Consider the following 21,617-nt stretch of genomic DNA (forward strand, 5'->3'; position numbering starts at 1 on the left):
CATTTACACGTATTTGTGATATGTGTATTGTAGATGTGAGCTGCCTGCTATTAGGGATATGTATCATTCCTTAAATTGGAAAATTGAGGATCAAACTATACATTTCTTAAATTTTAGAGAACATTAATTCTGTCTGATTTCATACTATATATATATATATATATATATATATATATATATATATATATATATATATATATACACACACACACACACACACACACACACACACACACACACACACACACACACACACAAACACACACACAGAATAATACTGTATATAATACAGTATATATTATATGCATACACACACACACACACACACACACACAACAAGAGCTTCAATGATTATGTTAGTAACTTAATGACACTTGGAGAAAGCATTTAGACTTATAGAATTTCAAAGCAGGCATTTATCAGCATTTACTATTAAACCATGAGCATAAATAAAATTATATTAAGATAATGCAGGTAGTCCTTGACTTACAACATTTCATTTAATGACCGTTAGAAGTTACAGCATCGCTGAAAAAAATGACTTATGATCATTTTTCACATTTAAAGCATCCCATGGTCATGTGATCAAAATTTGGGTACTTAGCAACTGGCTCATATTTATGACAATTGCAGGGTCCCAGGCTCATGTGATCAGCTTTTGTGACCTTCTGATGAGCAAACTCAATTGGGAAGCCAGATTCACTTTATAACTGTATTACTGACTTAACAACTGCAATGATTCACTTAACAACTGTGGCAAGAAAGGTTGTAAAATGAAGCAAAATTCACTTAACAACTGCCTTGCTTTTCAGTGGAAATTTTGGGCTCAATTGTGGTCATAAGACAAAGTCTTCCTGTACTTATTTTTCATAATTGTGTAAGTTACCCAGAATCACATTAATGAGAGGTGTGGCTTGATTTAAATCGATCAATCAATAAATGATGCTGTTTTCCTATAGGTCTGTGCCAACCACGTATTCTGGGTACAGTTGGAGCAGAGCCTTTCTCAGCCAAAATTCATTACATAGGTCCTGATGATCCTGATTATCCAAACCTGATCAGGTTTTCGGTTACCATGCCTCACATAGATGGTAAGTACCACACATATGTGCCACTAGAACCAGAACAGCTGAAATGGTGCCGCACCAGTTGTCATCAGATTTTTAAAACAATGATTCAAAGACAACTTTTATTATTTATCCTCATCTTTGTTCATGCTTAACGTGCTTAACAAAGAAAAAAATGTTATATTTATTCTTATATATAAGAGAAAATCTACTAGATTTAGTGCTGAAATGGAGAAAACTTGGAATAAGCAGGAGTGGTTCTGGGAGTAGGACCATGAACTCCAACTCCCAAAACCACTTAATGGACTTAAAAATTCTTTATTTTTTATTCTAGATAATGTTTCACCAAATGCTTAGATTTGAGGATTCAAATCTAATATGCATATACATGCAAACACAGACTTGTATGTACATACACACAGACGCAGACTTGTACGTGCATGTTTAGATTAAAAAAAAACAGCAATATGAAGTTTCACAACCATACATTGGAATAATGCAATAAAAATGTCAGTAAAGGTTATTTTATCTTATACGGAAACAACTATTACTTCAGTGTACTTTAGTTCCATAAAACATTATACTTCACCTACAAAAGATTTAGTGTCCTTTGGCAACTAACTACAAATATTTTTCTTGACCCTGCTTTGAAATTTGAATTACTGTTGTAAAACTTATCTGAATCTTACATATGCTCTGAATGTAATATTGTTAATGTAATATAATCACCCAGCTACTTTTATTATTCGTGCATAAAATAGCTAATGGACAATTTCTGATTTCAGGAATGTTGCCAGTAATCTCAACCAGACCTTTGTCCAATTTTGAGTTGACACTGAGCCCAGATGGCACCCGTGTAGGCAATCACAAATGCTCCAATCTCTTGGATTATAATGAAATTGAAACAAAACATGGCTTCATCACAGATGATATCAAGAATCCAGAAGTGATGGGAGAAACTTCACCCTACCAATACAGCAGTAGCATACGATCAGCTAAGACTTTACGTTTCTATCGTAATCTCAATCTGGAGGCTTGCCTGTGGGAATTTATCAGTTATTATGATATGTCTGAACTGGTAACTGGCTGTAGCGGCTCCATTGGGACAGATGGTCAGGTAGGCTCCATTGAAGAAAAGCAAATCTCTATTAATGCAAGGATTTTGCTTAGTGGCATACACTGCAAGTCATAGTATGAAAAACCAGAACAAATTATTTCTTCATTTAAACCAATAATATACAGAATCAAAATATAAGTGTTACCTCAGTACTCAACTGCTTCAAAACTCGTTGAATTTGGTACTCAGTGCCAATATTTTGACATAAAAATATTGTCCTGGTACTCATCTTTTGTGTGGTACTCGATTTGCTGCAATAGGAAGAGGAGGACACCTGTGGAGAACCGATAGGAAGTCAGCCATGCCAAGAAGGTCACTGCAAAAGGAAGTGGGGACGGCCTGAGAGGGCAGACAGAAAGTTGGCCATGCTGGGAAGGCTGCTATCATAAGAAAAAGGACAAGCAGGAAGTTCTTCCAAGCCAAAACAAAGGGTCATGTGATAAATCACATGGTTTGTTTGGTACTCGTCATTTTTATTTTTATTTATTTATTTATTTATAATTACCTTTCTATACCGCACCATCTCCCGAAGGACTCAGGGCGGTTTACAGCCAATATTAAAATACACACACCAATACAATATACAATACAATATAAATATAATAAATAACAATATTTAAAAACAATTAAAAGCAAATATTTACTGCCCGAATCACTAAAATGGTCAAAGACCAATTAAAACCCATTAAAATTTCGCTAAAATATGTCTTAGGCTAGTCCCGCTTGGTGAAATAGTCTTCAGTTCACGTTTGAAGGCCCGGAGGTCGGGGAGTTGGCATAACCCCGGAGGTAGCTTGTTCCATAGGGCTGGTGCCGCCACAGAGAAGGCCCTCCCCCTGGGGGCCGCCAACCTACATTGTTTGGTCGATGGCACCCTGAGGAGGCCCGCTCTGTGGGAGCACACAGGTCGTTGGGAGGCAATCGGTGGCAGAAGGCGGTCTTGCAAATACCCCGGTCCTAAGCCACGGAGCGCTTTAAAGTTGGTAACCAGCACCTTGAATTGCACCCGGAAGGCTACCGGCAGCCAGTGCAGGCTGCGCAGGATGGGTGTTATATGGGAGCAACGCGGTGCCCCCTCTATCATCCGCGCGGCCGCATTCTGGACTAGCTGGAGCCTCCTGGTGCTCTTCAAGAGGAGCCCCATGTAGAGAGCATTGCAATAGTCCAGGCGGGAAGTGACGAGGGCATGAGTGACCATGCATAAGGAGTCCCGATCAAGGAAGGGGCGCAACTGGCGAATCAGGTGAACCTGATAAAATGCTCCCCTGGCGATGGCCGTCAAGTGTTCTTCTAAAGACAGCCGATCATCCAGGAGAACGCCTAAGTTGCGCACTCTTCCCCTGGAGGTCAGTACTTCTCCCCCAACAGTCAGCAATGGCGTAAGCTGACTGTACCGGGACGCCGGAACCCACAGCCACTCAGTCTTGGAGGGGTTGAGCTGGAGCCTGTTCCTCCCCATCCAGACCCGCACGGCCTCAAGACACCGGCCCATCACCTCAACAGCTTCGTTGGGGTGGTTCGGGGTGGAAATGTACAGCTGCGTATCATCAGCGTACAGATGATAATCCACCCTGAAACCATGGATAACCTCGCCCAGCGGCTTCATGTAGATGTTGAACAGGAGAGGCGAGAGAACCGACCCCTGAGGCACCCCACAAGTGAGGCGCCTCGGGGTCGATCTCTGCCCCCCTGCCAACACTGTCTGCGAACAGTCAGAGAGATAGGAGGAGAACCACCGATAAACAGTGCCTCCCATCCCCAGTCCCTCCAACCGCCGCAGCAGGATACCATGGTCGATGGAATCAAAAGCCGCCGAGAGATCTAGCAGGACCAGGACAGTGGAACATCCCCTGTCCCGAGCCCTGCAGAGGTCATCCACCAACGTGACCAAAGCCGTCTCGGTGCTGTACCCGGGTCTGAAACCGAACTGGAACGGGTCCAGATAGACAGTTTCCTCCAGGTATTGAGGAAGCTGATATGCCACCACACTCTCAACAACCTTTGCCAAAAAGCGAAGGTTGGAGACTGGACGGTAGTTCGCTAATACAGCTGGGTCTAGGGAGGGCTTCTTGAGGAGGGGCCTCACCACCGCCTCTTTCAAGGCGGTAGGGAAAATGCCCCCCAACAAGGAAGCATTGGTAACTCCCAGGAGCCAGCCTCGTGTAACCTCCCGTGTGGTCAGTACCATCCAGGAGGGACACGGGTCCAATAAACATGTGGTGGGATTCAGCCTACCCAACAACCTGTCCATGTCGTCGGGAGTCACAGGATCGAACTCAGCCCAGATGATACTCTCAAGACTCATCCCCGCCAACCCACCCGGATCTATCCAATCAGTGTCCAGTCCGTCCCGAATCATCAGACAGATATTGTACAAAATCCTCAGCACGCCCCTGTAAGGGGTCCTCCCGAGCCTCCTGCATAAGCAGGGAGCGGGTCATCCTAAACAGGGTGGCTGGGCGATTATCAGCCGATGCTATGAGAACAGAAAAATAATTATGTTTCGCTGCTCTGATTGCCACTAGGTAAGTCTGAATATGCGACCTTGCTAGTGTTCGGTCGGGTTCGGAGCGACTGGACCTCCAAGCACTCTCTAGGTGTCTTTTCCAGCGCTTCATCTCTCTCAGCTCCTCGTTATACCAAGGAGCTGGTCGAGTTCATCGCCGCGTCAGAGGCCGCAAAGGCACGACACGGTCTAAAGCCCCAGCTGCCGCCTCTTCCCAGGCGGCGACCAGTTCCTCAGCCGAGCCATGGGCTAATTCCCTTGGAAACAGCCCAAGCTCCGTCAGAAACCTCTCTGGGTCCATCAGGCGCCTGGGACGGAACCATCGAACCGGTTCCGTCTGCCTGCGGTGCGGTGCAGCTGTTCAAAAGTCTAGCTGAAGGAGCAAATGATCTGACCATGACAGGGGTTTAAATAGGGGTTTAAATAGTAACTCCCCTAACTCCAGATCATTTAGCCACTATCCCGAGATGAAAATCAAGTCCAGTGTGTTACCCCCAATGTGGGTGGGACTGTTAACTAACTGGGTCAGGTCCAAGGCCGTCATGGAAACCATGAACTCCCGAGCTGCCGTTGACGAGTCGCCCGCCAACGGCAAGTTGAAATCCCCCATAACCATAAGTTTGGGGGTCTCAACCGCCGTCCCGGCTATCATCTCCAGCAGCTCGGGCAGGGCTGCCGTTACATAGCAAGGAGCCAGGTATGCAATCAGCAAGCCCACCTGCACCCCACAGCCCCACTTCACTAGAAGGGTTTCACAACCGGCTATCTGTGGGACAGCGACCTCCCTAGGTTCCAGACTCTCGTTAATAACAACCGCTACCCCCCCACCCCTACCCTGGGCCCTTTTTATCCTGGGTACCTTTTTAATACTTGTTGTATCTCCCAGAACCAATTAACGAGTGAGGAGGATCCATTGTGTATTCTGATTCAGTCTGTCTACAGCAAAGCTTTCATAGCACTCTTTTCCTAACCCTTTTGAGGGAAATTCCTATCTATTACTTGGAGTATTGCTGCTATTCAGGAAAAGAGATTTGTGGCAGATGGACCAATAATGTAATTGAACTCAAAAATTTATTACAGTTCATTGAAGACCCCATTATTTTCTGATTCACATATAAACAAAGTAATAAAATTAGTTTATCCAACACAATGGCAGAATCTATGCATTGTGTAAAACAAAGCCAAGGAACAATTTTGTGCTTAATGCCCATAACAGTTCAATTCAGTTAGAAAATAAAGCTAGATAGCATAACAAAAGCTTTGCTGATAGCACATTAAAAAGGATGCTCTTACAAGCAAATTAGTTATTTGGAGTTTCAAACAAATTGCCACTTTTTAAGTGATGTAATGAATATTGAATGAATACATAATGTATAATCAAAACAGAATGAATATAGAAAGGAGAAATGTGCCTATATAGCTAAGATTGGAGGAAAATTTGGCAGACAACTTAATGTCTAACAAGAGTATAACAGTATGAAAACAAAATTATAGAGACCAGACCTCCTAGGCGCCATAGAAATTCCATACATAGGCAAAGAAAAAACTGCCATAATCCACATGATTCTTTTATGTGCTAACTCTCAAAGACTGAATATGATCCTAATATACTCTGTGAGCATGTCAAATGATTTCATGAGTTTACTGACAAAGATAGTACAGGGATTAATTTTTGTGATTCATGAATTAGGGCAATTTAAAGGCAGCCAAATAAGATCTTACATATTTCAGAACGTGCCTGATGAGGCAATAGTGTACTAATATGCACCAAATGGACATGCCATATAAACGAGAAAAAACATCTGTTTTAGTTAATTCATGGTGGCAGAACTCATTTGAGCTTAAAACCGGATAATATCAATTTATTACTTATGGGTGACATCAAACTTAGCGAGAGGAAATATCATTGCCTCTTGCTTTAAAATAGAGCAGTGTTTTTCCAAATGTCTGAATAGAGCTAATTGAAGGAAGGACAAAATTCAGTGCTGGTAAAAAGTAGAGGACTATGTTCGAAGTACAATTAATTTTATTGAAAAATCCAAAACATGATGCTATAATTTAATACATAATGTTAAATGATTAGTGTGAAACTAAAAAGGAGGCATCCTTATAGGATTTTCATGCTTTCAGATATTATGATACTGTGTTTCCCCAAAATTAAGACCCTGTCTTATATTATTTTGAACCCTGAAATAAGCGCTTGGCCTTATTGCCATGTGTTCAAAAGCCCAATTGGGCTTATTACCAGGGGATATCTTATTGGGGAAAACAGGGTAGGTGGCACAGTCAGGGATTTTTTTCCAGCTATTGCATCCTTTTCAAGAATCTGAAACAGGCAGAGGTCATTCTTTATTACTATTAAAGATATTGTCCCAGGATGTAAACTGTTCTAAGTAAAGCTGCCTTTTGCAGAAGGCAGGGAACAATGACTAAGACCATGCTTCAGAAAAATAGATAGGACTAGGACAAAGAACTAAAACTAATTTGCTCTACTTTCATTTATTTTTAAATTAATTTAATTAAACACTATTCTGCCCCAATTTAAAACCATAAATTCATTGTTTGGTCCAAATCAAATAGTTTCAATTAGCCCTAATTCAACTCTTATGGGAGAAACAGTGCCTTCATTAAGGACAGATGCTAGCTAGCTTAGACATTTCTGCTATCCCAGATATTCTATTCAATTCAATAATAATAATAATAATTATTATTATTATTATTATTATTATTCTATTCAATTCAAACAGAGAAGAACCAGCCATCCCTTTCAGAGTTAGGATTGATATTTGAGATGAATTACCTGAAAATCCATTCAGTACTTCATATGTTTATTTTAGATCTTGACATTGGCCATTATAATATTTAAAATGTGTCTCTTCCAGTTGTCTTAAAGGTTTTGTAAGCCAGTAAATGTATATTTTAAGGTAGCTAGGATTCTTGAAACCTGGCAGAGATGATGATGATGATGATGATGATACCAATAGCATTTAGACTTATATACCGCTTCACAGAACTTTACAGTCCTCTCTAAGTGGTTTACAGAGTCAGCATATTGTCCCCAATAATCTGGCTTCTCATTTTACTGACTTAAGAAGGATGAAAAGCTGAGTCGACCTTAAGACGCTGAGAATCAGACTGCCAAACTGCTGGCAGCCAGCAGTCAGCAGAAGTAACCTGCAGTACTGGATTCTGACCACTGCGCCACCATGGCTCATGATGATGATGTCTATCCAGGTGCATGTGGGAAGGAAGTAAAGTGGTATCTCATTAGTTAATGAGAGATCCTGTTCTGACCTGAATTATAAAGCAACATAGAGCTAGAGACCTAGCTAGGGTAGAAACAAAAAGAATGGTGATAAAGAGAACCAGATTGGAGTTTAGCTAAATGAAAGCCAAAGGGAGCATGTCAAGGACAAAAGGTTGGATGCTGACATCTTCATATAATTTGAACCTGTAAAGATGACATAGTGTTCATATGTATACATGCAGCTGTAAACACTCATAGATTGCATATAAGGCTTCCCAGAGAGGCCACAAAGACATTAAAGTTAAGAACATATACATGCCTTCCACCAGACATGAGTATCAGATAATATATACTTTATGGTGAAATTTCTTATTAATTGCTAATATAGAACCTGACTAATTACTTGACATATAGTAAAATTTCAACCATACAGAATTAGTCATAGATCCTATTTATGGGAAAACTGGGAGCCACATTAGATGGGATGGGACTACACCAGAAAAGTAAATGGAACTATTTTGTAAGGTACACATTCAATTATGTACTATGTGTTTAAATTATAGCCTGTAGTTTAAACAGGCAGGGAGAAAGCATGTTTGCATGCAAATAAAAGGGAGAATTTGATTTGCGTGTCGTCTCCTAATCAAAGTTATAGTATTATAAGCTATTACTGATGGGTGGTTACATTCAGTTTTTCTTTGGGTTTTAAAAATATTCTCAACTGCTTGAAATCCTGAAGATTATTTTGATTGTTAGATGCCAGTTATTCTTTTTATCTGGAGTTTTATTTACTTCTTAGAATACAGGCTTTGATTAGTTCACTTCTTATTCTTCATCTGATTTGCTATCAGTTCTAAAAGCAGGAAGGTAAATTGGTGATGATGCAGGAGTGAAATGCTCCTGGTTCGGCCCAGTTCAGCCGATCCGGTAGCGATGGCGGTGGGTGGTTCGGAGAACCGGTAGCAATGGCTCGGTCGTCATTACTTCCTGGTTTTAACCATGAAGTAACCTGTTTTTTGCCCTCTGCATATGTGCAGAAGGGTTTGTGCACGCGCAGAGGGTTCACGCACGCATGTACGGCACATGCACTTCTGAACCAGTAGGGAAGGTAAGTAGATTTCACTCCTGTGATGATAATGCTTATCTTTAATCATCAGAAACTATACTTTTGAATATGAGCAAGTTCACTTTTAAAAAGTTGGACTGCAATGTACCGGAGGTAAGAGATGAATGTGAGATTTTTAGTATCAACTTAATCCCATAATAGGGTCTTGATTGTAATCTTAGATTGCCACACACTCTGGGATGACTGTCAAGTTGATTTTAGAGTAGGTTTTGTTCTTTGTCGGGGTTGCATTTCAGAAGCCAGGAAGAAGGCTGCCTGCTTAAGTTTTGGCCTACATTTCATTCTCTCATACTTCACCATAAGCTGTAAATTCATTTTAAAGCATCAAAGTAGATTTCTAAGTGCAACAAGAAATATTTGTTCTGAAGCCAACACATATCAGAAAATAAATAAACAAGGGACCGTAAGGCAGGTATAATGATGAGATTTTATACTGTGTTCAGAAGAGCTGGGATTTTAATGCCTGAAGATCCAGTATGAACATAGGGTGATCTAATGTTGTGCTGTTTTCCAGGTATTGAATCTGGTTCAATCGTATGTCACTCTTCGAGTGCCCCTCTATGTATCTTATGTCTTCCATTCACCTGCAGCAGTTGGGGGCTGGCAACATTTTGACCTGCAATCTGAGTTGAGGCTCACTTTTGTATATGATACTGCCATTCTATGGAAAGATGGTATTCGAAGTCCACCAGAAGCAGAACTACAAGGTAAATTATAAATATTTTCCTTTTTTTTCTTTCCCAGAACCTTTTTACTTTAAGAGATTAGTCTGGAAAACTGGCTACTACAGGATATGAAAACTTAGCCTCTTAAACACAATTAGCCATTTGTGGCTATGGAACTTCACAAGAAAAGAATAGCTGGTTTCTAGGCTAGATTGCAGTAAACAACTTTATACAGCCATTTGCAGAATGGCAGCTGCTTCAAAGCCAAGCTATCTTTTAAAACAAAATTTGAATTATTGATGCTATTCTATTTTCATGTTTATTGCTTTATTTTATCATAGCAATAATTTCGGGTCCTTACTCTACACAATGCTGACTAAGTCTTGTGGTACTTGCAATGCAACACATTTGTATGATACCAAGCAACTCGTCTTTTTATGAATATTTCTAAAATAATATAATGGCTGCTTATATCTAGGGTCTCTTTACCCAACCAGTATGCAAATCAATGATGAAGGGCGATTGGTGGTCCATTTCAGGACTGAAATTCGATTCATGGGCCAGTTCATAATATCCCACCCAGGTAAGGCCAGCATTTTGTATGTTTTCTGAGTATCTTTTCTGAACTAAAAATCGCTTTGTGGGTCTATGACAACAGACTTTGGGATTTAATGTGAATCTCATAAACAGTAAGGAACTTATGGTTTGAACTGGGTTTTATCATCTATTCAGGAAAACCTTTGGATTCCCTAGAGAGAAGAGAGCAGCACATTTTTGCCAATTTCCTTCTGTCTTCAAAACACACAGCAAGGATTTCCTGATTGTACACTACCCACTGGTCCATCTCTCTCTGTCCTGATTCTTTGGTTTCCTAGATTGGAATAGAAAAGATAGTTCCATTCCACAGTGTGTTGGATAACGTCAGTTAACTTCATCGTAAAACGGGTCTTTCACTTTTGCAGGTACTTCTCTGACTTCTATGGTGATGTCATCTGACCATCCTGGCCTTACATTCACATTGAACCTTTCTCAAAGTGAGCAAACCTTCAATCAACCAATGCAGCAATGGAAGTTTCTTTCCGATTTTGCTGTGAGTACTAACATTAGTATTCTGTGGTTTTTATTGCTTTAAAAAAAAAGCCAACATTAAACTCAATTATCCTTGCAAGTCTGTGATGCTGAGATCTAGATTAGGTTCATATTAACCTACTTTTAAAAATAAATTTTAGTGTGCTATAAATAATCACAGGTAAATAAACCATGGCTTGAAAATAGACTTTGGATGGCCTAGGAGCAGATATTTTTACATGCATATTCAGTAAGAATACAAACATATGAGTCCGTTTTTTGTCTTAAGACTATATATGGTATCACAGATATACATATTAATCTCAATGTACACATCTTTGCTATAGTGTTATTTCTGTAGGGTGTTATATTAGGTTAAGGTTTGTCAAAAAAGAAGAGCATGTTATGGGTATATCAGAATCAGTTAGGCATCTACTGATGCAGATTTTGTCCATGCCATGGATTCAGAATCCCAATAATTTTGTGTAAGTATAATAAAAATGTCAAAAGCCGTATGTCAAATGTTCCAGTGATACACATAACCATTATTTGTTTTCTTGTTTATAAATAAAATTTATATGGCCATTCATCTTATAGGAGGTGACTCTGGATGATATACAACAATTAAATTAATTAAATAAATATATTAAAATAATATTTATTAAAAATATAAAACAGTCATAATAAAATATACAAATCACCAGGTACAAGAGAGAATAAATCAATGATAATGATGGAGCCATCTCTGAATATCACCAGTCTCCTGGGACCCCTATGGTTGATGACATAGCCGGGTCTGCATGGATTTACAGAACATTAACAGAGATCAAGCTAACCTCAGTTTGGTGGGCGCCATGGAAAAAAAGGCCTGCCAACTCTTAAGTCCTTAGATGGGACCAAAAGCAGGCTTCTCTGCCAGATCTAATCTGGTCTTGTGCCATCAAGGGTTTTAAAAGTTAAAAGTAGCACCTTCAATTGGACCCAGAAGCAAACTGGCAACCAATGCAGCTCGCAGAGTGTGGTATGTGCTGATCTAAAAGTACACATAACTGCCTGCGCTGCCCAATTCTGCACCAATTGAAACTTCAAGATACCCTTTCAAAGGTTTCTTATTCTTGGTTGATTTGTATCAGTTAATAATAGGACTACTTTGTCTAGTAGTCCTAGACTTACAACAGTTCATTTAGTGACCGTTCAAAATTGCAACAGCACTGAAAAAAGTGACTTATGACCGTTTTTCACATCCCCATGGTCAGTTGATCAAAATTCAGATGCTTGGCAAGTGGTTCATCTTTATGACTGCTGGAGTGTCCCGGGGATCACTCCAGATCAGCTTTTGTGACCTTCTGACAAGCAAAGTCAATGGGAAATCTGGATTCACTAACCACTTGGTACTAACTTAACAAATGCAATGATTCATTTAACAATGGTGGCAAGTAAAGTCGTAAAATGGGGCACACTCACTTAACAAATGTTTCATTTAGTCACATAAATTTTGGGCTCAGTTGTGATTGTAACTCAAAGACTACCTGTATTTTAGTTTCTGTATCCTTTTCCAGGTACGTGACTATTCTGGCACTTACACTGTGAAACTTATCCCCTGTGTTGCCACACCCAGCCAAGAATATACCCAGCCTGTCATCTGCAGCCCACGGGAGCCAATCACTTTTGATCTGGATATCAGGTTCCAGCAGGTAAAATATTTCAGGACTTTAATGTTCTCAACTAATGAAACATTTTGATACATTTCTCTGAAATATCACTTGATAATTACGCTGGCTTAATTGCAGTATCAGGGCCAAAAATCTGAATTAGTTTTACATGTTTGTTGTTATAAACTGACTTAGAAAACTGGGCCTTAAATATTTAAAATTCTAACAACGCGTTTTCTCTTTTGTACTCTCTCCAAATCAAAATCTGGTCATTTTTTATTGATTTTTCTCAACTTGAGGGCTAAACTTTTAGAATTCTGACAACTAGAATTGCAACATATCTGAAAATTGTCAGATTAGAGAAGTGTTCCTCAGCCAGCTTTGCTCTGGGAGTTGAAGTCCACAAGTCTTAAAAGGACCAAGGATGGAGGCCCCTGCCCTAGAGCAGCAGTCACCAACTGGTGGTCCATGGGCCACTGATGATCCATGAGAAAATTGTGGTCCGCAAAAAAAATTATTTGCATTTTTTATATTGCATTAAATACTATATCTTTTTAAAAATACATATTAGTGGTCCGCGGAATTCACAATTACGAATTTAGTGGTCCCTGAGGTCCGAAAGGTTGGTGACCCCTGCCCTAGAGCTTATATTGCCTTTAAGGTAGAGATTATAGTACTAAACACTGAGTATACCTATAAATGTCTCTGATTTAGGACTCACAATTAAAAATAACAGCCATATATTAAACTCTTTCCTCTCTTCTAGTAACATTTAGTCATATAAATGTTGTCTCACAGTTGCATGTCTCTAGGATGTCATGCAATCTTTTCTGTATAATGGATTATCATGGATTCTGCCTTATAAGGGATTATTAGAAGTCACCTTAAACAGGAGAATTGTCTTAGAACATCCTATTATAATTATGCTATACCAGTTATTTTGAGACTATGCCTTCCAATAAAAGAATTGTACATCCAGCGGATCTGGATGCCATTATGTTAGGTAAAACTGCATTACAGGAATTGTTTTCAGCAGGATTGAATATTGCCAGACATCAATTTATTTTAAATTGGGTTTTGGCTTTTTTGACTGGAGCACCTACTTAAGATTGCTGTTTCTATCTATGAAAAAATAATATTTATTTATTCATTCAACCAATCAACATGGATGCTGCCCGATTCCAACGAACTCTACGATATTTCCTCTAGGTGGATGTTTGATCAAGTCAGCCCACATTTACAGATTTTATTCTTGAAAGGCTGTGAGAAGGAATTCAAGGTTGCACATTTATGTAGAACAATTGCACTATACAAAGCACCTAGTTCTTGAAGCAATTATTTTATAAAGGCAAATCATGGACCACACTCTGCTCTTTAGTTTTACTCTCTTGAACGCTCTTGACTATTTCTAACAATCTTGAGAATAAACTGCAATTAAATTATTGCTAAATTTTTGCTAGAAGGACTATTGAAATTATTTCCCTAAATAGTCTTTGTGTTATACAGGTCAGTGACCCAGTAGCAGCTGAGTTTAATCTCAATACTCAAATGTTTCTGCTATCCAAGAAGGATCTGTGGCTGTCTGATGGCTCTCTGGGATTTGGAGAAGAAACTGATGTCTCATTCACAGAGGGTAAAGTCTGCTTTAACATATAGCGGAGTAGACCAATGATACATTCTGGCCACAGTTGTCAAATCCCTTTTGTTAACTACAGTGTGTTCATTTACATGGGAACACACATTCACTGAGGAATCCTGTCCTCTTATATTGCAATATTTGTTATTGAGATATAAGGGAATTTTTGTCCACTTGTACTATGAATTAAAAAAACATATTTAAAATTACAGTGGTGCAGATGAACAATCATCTTTGTATGAAATGCTTCTTTCTAAAAATTAAAATGCATTGTGTAATGTGACACTGCAAAAAAATTTCCTCAGAAAGCAGAATTCCTGTTTTTATATTGACTAATACCTTACTCAAATTGTAACTGGGATGACCAAAAGATGTATTAAATCACTAGTGTAACATCATATAAATTATCTTTACTTTATGTCCTGAATAAAGGCTGACCCCTGGTGAAAAAAAATAGAATTGCAGGAATTTTCGCTAGAGCAGGTAAAATGCTGAACTAAGCATCTAGGAGTAATATAGAGCATTTATCTTAATAGCTCAAAGTAAGGGCAGTATTTATGTAGAATTATGAAATAATACTAGCCAAACATTGTTGAGGGATGAATAAATAGAATTGTTAAAATATGCCAGTATAAAAAACATTTTAAAAATATATAAAATAAATCTAGTTTATCCAGAATGTCATGCCTTTTCTTCTTTAAGTGTGGTACAATGTGAGGTGATGCATGGAAAATGATTTCCTATGCTGGCTTCCTGGGCCTAGCAAGTCTTCTCAAAGTGATAGCATGCTGTGTTGATATTATGAATATATGCCAAGCATATATTGTTCATAAATATTGTTGTTCATAAATTTCAGACTTCTACAATTTAAATCTAAATTGTGACTTACATTATTTCATTTGTACAGTTATACATTTATTTAATTTTTATTGTATGGTTTTTAAACTTTAGCATTAGTAATGTTTAATTATTGCATTATAGATTGTATTGATTAACAATTTGTTAGCTACTCAAACAACATGATTACATCTGGGAATACAGGATTTGGATTTACTGTATATATATATATCAATTTGTGTAATATCTTGCAGGCTTGGAGATCATATTTCCTCCTTGAATGGCATGCCAAGAGCCATGTTTCCAAAATCATAAACTGATCTTGAGTAAAAAAAATTATTTTGATTTTTTAAATATTTAAAGTGAATTCAAATTATGGCTAATGTGTTTATCTTAGTCCTTTAATTTTACTTTTTTGTCACATGAAATATTATTACTTGGTTATTGAATTTGAGATCTTGGGGAATTACATCCAAGTACTTTTCAAGCCACAGTGTTGGTTTTGATCTCATGTTTCTTTAATTTTAGGTTCCGAAATCTACGGTCGTGTCATGGTGGATCCCGTTCAGAATTTAGGGGAACCTTTCATCTGTAACATTGAGAAGGTGTTCTTATGTACAGGGGCTGATGGGTATGTTCCCAAATATAATCCAAGTAACAAAGAATATGGTTGCCTAGCTGACTCACCTTCCCTATTGTACAGATTCAAAATCCTGGTATGTATGCTAATACTGGACTAATAGATTCTCATAAACATCATTTTTAGCTTTAAACTTAATAACATACCACTATTTCTTTATTCCCTAGGATAAAGCTCAACCAGATACACAAGCAAAAATGTTTGGAAATATGGCATTCCATGCCAAACTAGCAGTTGATCACATTGATGGCCATCCTTTGGTAAAACAGCCTGGTTCTGATGGATTCAGCCTGTTGTCAACTCCATTATTCCAGGTAAAAAAAAAGATGGCGGATCATACTGTTACTGCATGAAAACCGCTACATGCTGGTTAGGGGTGCAGCTACTAGAGTCTCACTGTCTTTTTCTTTTTGCTTGGTTTTCTGCTTTATTTCATCTGTTTTTTGTTTTTGTTTTTTTTAATCTAATAGGTAGCAGTGGGTCGAGAATGGTACATCCATACCATCTACATGGTTCGATCACGTGAAAATGCTCATAAGGGCCTTGGAAAAAGAAGTATTGAGTATCACCATGTTTTATCTTGCAATAACAGCACCTCACATCTTAGTCGGTCTCGGAGAGCTGTTTCTGATATTCCTGCTCTTGCCCAAGATATTGGTGCTGATAAGAATAGAGGAACAAATATCCAGCATATAGTTCTTGACCGATCTAATAAAATTACAATCAAGCAGAAAGAATGGTCCCTAGCAGGTAAACCTTATGAAAAGCCAGTCCTGCAAATTCCAGGAAGTGATGCAGAAGACAAGATAATTCCCATTATTGGAGGTGCAATTGGACTATTGCTGCTTCTCTGCACTGTTATAATTATTATATTACTTCTGAAGCGAAAGGAACATTCAACTGATGGAAAAACAAGCTCGTTTACCAATCATTCCAACAGTAATGAAACTATGACTACACAGCAGAGCAATAGCGATAGCTCTGAAGTTTAACAGCATTGATGACTCCTTGAAGATCCTACATAATGGAAACCACATGAGGCTGGGCTGGGGGTGGGGTAGATATGGAATTAGGCTGCTGCAGTTTTGGTGCTATGTTGTATGAGATTACAGCATTTAGAAGAAAAGTATAGCAAAGATAATCTGTATAGAAATGTGACTTATTTATAACTTCCCCCGCAACCAACTCCCAGGAACACAGGATGACCTCCTGGAATACAACGTTAATTAAATTTAGCATTTTCCCCCTAAAATGGTGCTTTTAAAAAAATCCATTAGCTGGTATAAGTGTGCCTTATCTATCAACATGAAAGCCTGGTGCTATTCAAAGCGATATTGATTCCCTTTTCATTAAATTGTATAGTGTTTAGATTTATACCATTTTTATATGAAAGGGTGGGGGGGAGGTTAAGAAAAAAGGTAAAATATTAAATAAATGGCATACAAGCAAATATCTATAATTAAATCTCAATGGAATCTGTATTGATAAGCAAAAGACTGTATTTGAAAAATACTGAACTTATTTAAAGAGAATGTTCCTTGAATGTTTTAATATACAGGTATTACAAATAGTTTTTCATACAACATCCTGCAATGTTCTGTACTTATGTAACATAAATGTCATAAAACTAAATCATTATTAGATTATTATTCCAGTTGCTTGCAGTTAGACGTATTTTATTTATATTAGTTCAAATAGCTCTCTCCTAATGGAACTTTGAAAATATTGTAAAATATTGTGAATAACTTACATGACCTTAACTGCGTGGAAATTTCAGAGTGTCCTTTTTTAAAAAAACAATTGTTACTTAGCTAAACAATCATAGTAAATTTTGTCAACACATGCAACCATTTATTGACAATTATTACCACGTTATTTTGGGGGGAAAAAATCATTCTGGGAAAGGGCTATTCAATATTGTTTTAGGAGAATCAAGATGGCACTTTGCTGAATAAAATAGTGCCCTATTTTCAAAGCTGGTAACCCTTTAATTATGAACAAGATAGAATTGCCTTCAGTTCTAAAGCAACTTTCCATGCCAGATTGATAGAATCTATATAATTTCAAAATAAGTAAAAGTAAGTTATTGCCTCTATTTCTTGAGGTTCTGTGGTGTGGAATTAATCAGCATATACTACCGTGTTTCCCTGAAAATAAAACCCTGTCTTATATTTTTTTGAACCCCCAAAATAAGCGCTTGATCTTACCTTTGGAGAGGTCTTATTATTTGGGGGTACGTGGAGCAAGACGGGGCTTCTCTTGCTGTCTTACCTCATTTCTAGCTCTGTCTTCCTAACCCTAACCAGACCGGCTGTGCATGCGTTTAAATATTTTCAGGGAGAGCTTATTTTCAGGGGAGGGCTTATTTTTTGGAGTAACACGGTATTTCTCACATAGTAGGTTTTTGCCCCAGACATCTGGAAATTTTAGATTCAAACAAGTTTTGTTACAGAAAAACAAAGTATATTATTAATAATAAGATTGCACCAACTTATTCAGAAGCTACACCAATTTCAGTAGGATCTACTCATTGTAAATGTCTATGTGAGATCAAAGTTTTAATTAATCAGGATGCTGTGGGAAGTATTTTGGTTCCTATCCCTGGTTAATTAGATAGCCAATTTTATTTTTTAACAGCAATTGTGTTGTTAAAACAGTTTCTTTTTCTCATGCTTAGGAGAAAACCCCTGTTAATGGTGCTTAGACACTAATTTGTCTACAAGCAATTTAATTAAGATTCATCTTTTTAATTGATAGAATCATTGTGCATTAGTTATCTATTTTTCTTGTTTAGAAAGTAATTCTCAGAATGATACTACCGACCGATCTCTAAATTATAATAATCATTTTAATACTGTATGCTAGTTTCCTTTAAATATTTTAATTCATAGTGTTCATTAGCTAATCAGTCAAAAAATAACTAGCATATAAAATTCTCCTGCTTTATAGGAGAAAATTATTAATAATAGATCTTCCAGTTGCTGTTGCTGCTGCTTCTTTCGTTTCATGTAGGGCAATACACATTTCACGATTATTTGAAAATGTGCATTGTATAAGAAGAGCAGCTCTCTACTATTCATTAAACAAACCAACATTTGTGGCTTTCAAAGCTAGTGTGAATAGCCCTGATACCTTACCAAATGACAATAGCAATATATTTTTATCCACCTGTACCAGCTAAATTCAAGTTACTCACATCAGAGGACCATGCTGTATTTTCTTCAGTACCTTTTATCTGCCTAGACATAGTAGCTAGTTTCGATTCCTCCTCTTCCTTTCTTTTTTGTTAAGCCAAAGTAGTTTAATGGTTCATTTATGAAGAAATGTAGGAAGTTTGAAAAATTCTCAATGTAAAATTGACAATGATAGATTCTTTTGCTTAAAGGAAGTCAACATTTGCAAAGTTTATTTTAATTAGCTGCAGTAATAAGGTTTATATACTTGGCTATTATGAACATATTTATCATGTTAATCATTGGTTATTTATTCTGTCAAAATCATGACCTTAATATCTTATTAACGGTAGACTTTCCTATTTCCAGGATTACCACTGTTATATTACCAAGCACTTGGAAGATTATTTCATTAATATGATACATATACTATCTATGTTGAAGCGCTAAAGAAAGAAGCAAACTCTGATAGTCCCAAAGATGCTTTTTTCAAAAGGCAACTGGACTTTCTGATTTTTCTTTGAAGACGTTTCGCTTCTCATCCAAGAAACTTCTTCAGCTCTGACTGGATAGTAGGTGAAGAAGCTTCTTAGATGAGAAGCGAAACTTCTTCAAAGAAAAAACAGAAAGTCCAGTTGCCTCTTGAAAAAAACACCCTTGGGACAACCATGACCTGGATGAGTGAGAATCTCTATAGACAAACTCTGATAGGAACATCTTGGGGGAAAAAACAGCCTTTGAAAAATGGTATGCATTGCTTGTACATTGCTCAATAAGAGGAGAGCATTTGTGCTCTGATAAGGCTAGTTTTATTTACACTACCTGGAATAAGACTCACTTCAGTGAAATCTCTCTTTCCAAAGTTTTACTGTAAATTATATGACAATTGGTACAACCATCCAGTCTATTTTTTATTTAGCAACCAAAAGATGGAAAGCCACTAAAAAATAAGCATTCTTTCATTAATGTTCCTAATGTAGAATAAAATACTTCCCAAACAGTAGCTTACTGCAATTTATATTACAATCAGATGTAAAATATATGTCACATATCTATATACTTACTTATTTCAAAGGACAGGTAAGCTAGGTTGTCGAGAACAGAAACATTATGTTTAAACTGTACTGTATTATGGTATATATGACTGTGAATTTACCAAAATACTCTGAGATCATTTTATAAAAATTGTTTTTTCATACAAGTGTTGTCTTTTCCATTTGTTGTCATATTTCATTATCTAAGCCATTAGGCCTAAACATAAGGCCAGATACTAAATGCCATGACCGCAGTGTAAAAGCTGAAGACCAAACTATCCTGTTATTAAAGTTGAAAGCCTGGAATCTGCAAAATCACAGAGGTAATTTTAATACAGGTTTACTACAATAAACTATAATAAACCAGATTAAATTATATTTAATTTTTTTTTGCTACTCTTTTAAGTTGTCAGTAGCCTTTGATTGATATGAATTGCCAGATATGCTTGCCAGAAATTACACTACGGATTGCATTCTGATTAATAAAATATTCAGATAGTGGCAGAGAACAGAAAATAATACAAATTTAGCTGGTACAAGTGGATCCCCATTATTTTTTGTAGAAAAAAACAGAAGAATTCATTGAACTAAAACCAGTTTTCTTTTATTTTCAAGTAATTAGAAAATATAAAGTTACTATATTAAAATTTATCCTTACATAGGTTTTTCCTGTTTTATTCCTAACATTTCCTAATGTAAAATATATACCGTTGTGTGAAAAAGAGTGTACACCCTCTTTGAGTTCTGTGGTTTTACATACCGGGACATAGTAAAAATCATCTGATCCTTAGCAATTCTTAAAAGTAGGTAAATACAACTTAAATGAACAACACATATTACAGCATATCATCATTTATTTTACAAAAAGCCAAAATGGAAAAGCCATGTGTGAAAAACTAAGTATACCTTATGATTCAATAGCCTGTAAAACCTTTAGCAGCAACAACTTGAAGTAATCACTTTCTATGTGACTTTATCAGTCTCATATTGTGGAGGAATGTTGGCCCACTCTTCTTTACAATATTGCTTCCATTCATTGAGGTTTGTGGGCATTTGCTTATGTACAGCTCTCTTGAGGTCCCACTTCAGCATCTCAGTTAGGTTGAGGTCTAGACTTTGACTGGACTATTGTAACATCTGACTGCAAGTTGCCCAGGTCCTGTGGCTGCAAAATATGCCAAATCATCAAGCCCTCCTTCACTGTGCTTGACAGTTGGTATGGGATGTTTGTGCTGATACGCTGTTTTTTTATTTCTGCCAAAAGTGCACCGTGCATTATGGCAAAACATCTCCACTTTGGTCTCGCCTGTCAAAGGACAGTGTTCCAGAAGCCTTGCAATTTGCTCAGATGCAACTTCGCAAACCTAAGCCATGCTGCAATGTTTTTTAGAGAGGAGACTTTCTCCTGGCAATCCTTCCAAACAAACCATACTTGTTCAATCTTTTTCTAAATGTACTGTCATGAAGTTAACATTTAACATGCTAACTGAGGCCTGTAGAGTCCAAATTTTAACTCTTCAGTTTTTTGGGAATTTCTTTGACCATTACAGTCGAACCTTGGGTTGAATTTGCCGGGATGTCCAGTCCTGGGAAGATTGGCAACTGTCCTGAATGTTTTCCACTTCCTTACTAATGATGGACTTTAAATTATTTGGAAATAGCCTTATAACCCTTTCCAGATTGATAGGTGGCAACAATTACTTCTCTAAGATCATTGCTAATGTCTTTCTGCTTTGAGATTGTAGCACACACCTTAACCCTGGAAACCAACAAACTCCTATAACTTCTGCTTTTATTGAGGTAGTCACACTTGCTGATGATTCATTGATCAAGGACAGTTGAATAGCAG

The 21,617-nt window shown here is 37.6% G+C and overlaps 1 protein-coding gene across 1 annotated transcript in view; it reads left to right on the forward strand.

Moving 5' to 3' along the window:
- Window positions 1-20,718, forward strand: part of FREM3 (FRAS1 related extracellular matrix 3) — a 99,162-nt gene extending 78,444 nt beyond the window's left edge. Inside the window, exons 15-24 of the mRNA XM_058192506.1 lie at window positions 960-1,091; window positions 1,853-2,184; window positions 9,578-9,770; window positions 10,207-10,311; window positions 10,691-10,818; window positions 12,356-12,490; window positions 13,955-14,081; window positions 15,450-15,637; window positions 15,729-15,875; window positions 16,032-20,718. Coding sequence (XP_058048489.1) covers window positions 960-1,091; window positions 1,853-2,184; window positions 9,578-9,770; window positions 10,207-10,311; window positions 10,691-10,818; window positions 12,356-12,490; window positions 13,955-14,081; window positions 15,450-15,637; window positions 15,729-15,875; window positions 16,032-16,553 — 2,009 coding nt within the window. The 3' untranslated portion in view covers window positions 16,554-20,718. The remainder of the gene's footprint in view (window positions 1-959; window positions 1,092-1,852; window positions 2,185-9,577; window positions 9,771-10,206; window positions 10,312-10,690; window positions 10,819-12,355; window positions 12,491-13,954; window positions 14,082-15,449; window positions 15,638-15,728; window positions 15,876-16,031) is intronic.
- The last annotated feature ends 899 nt before the right edge of the window (window positions 20,719-21,617 follow it).

This window comes from Ahaetulla prasina, chromosome 8 (genome assembly GCF_028640845.1).
Source record: "Ahaetulla prasina isolate Xishuangbanna chromosome 8, ASM2864084v1, whole genome shotgun sequence".
Lineage (NCBI taxonomy): Eukaryota > Metazoa > Chordata > Lepidosauria > Squamata > Colubridae > Ahaetulla > Ahaetulla prasina.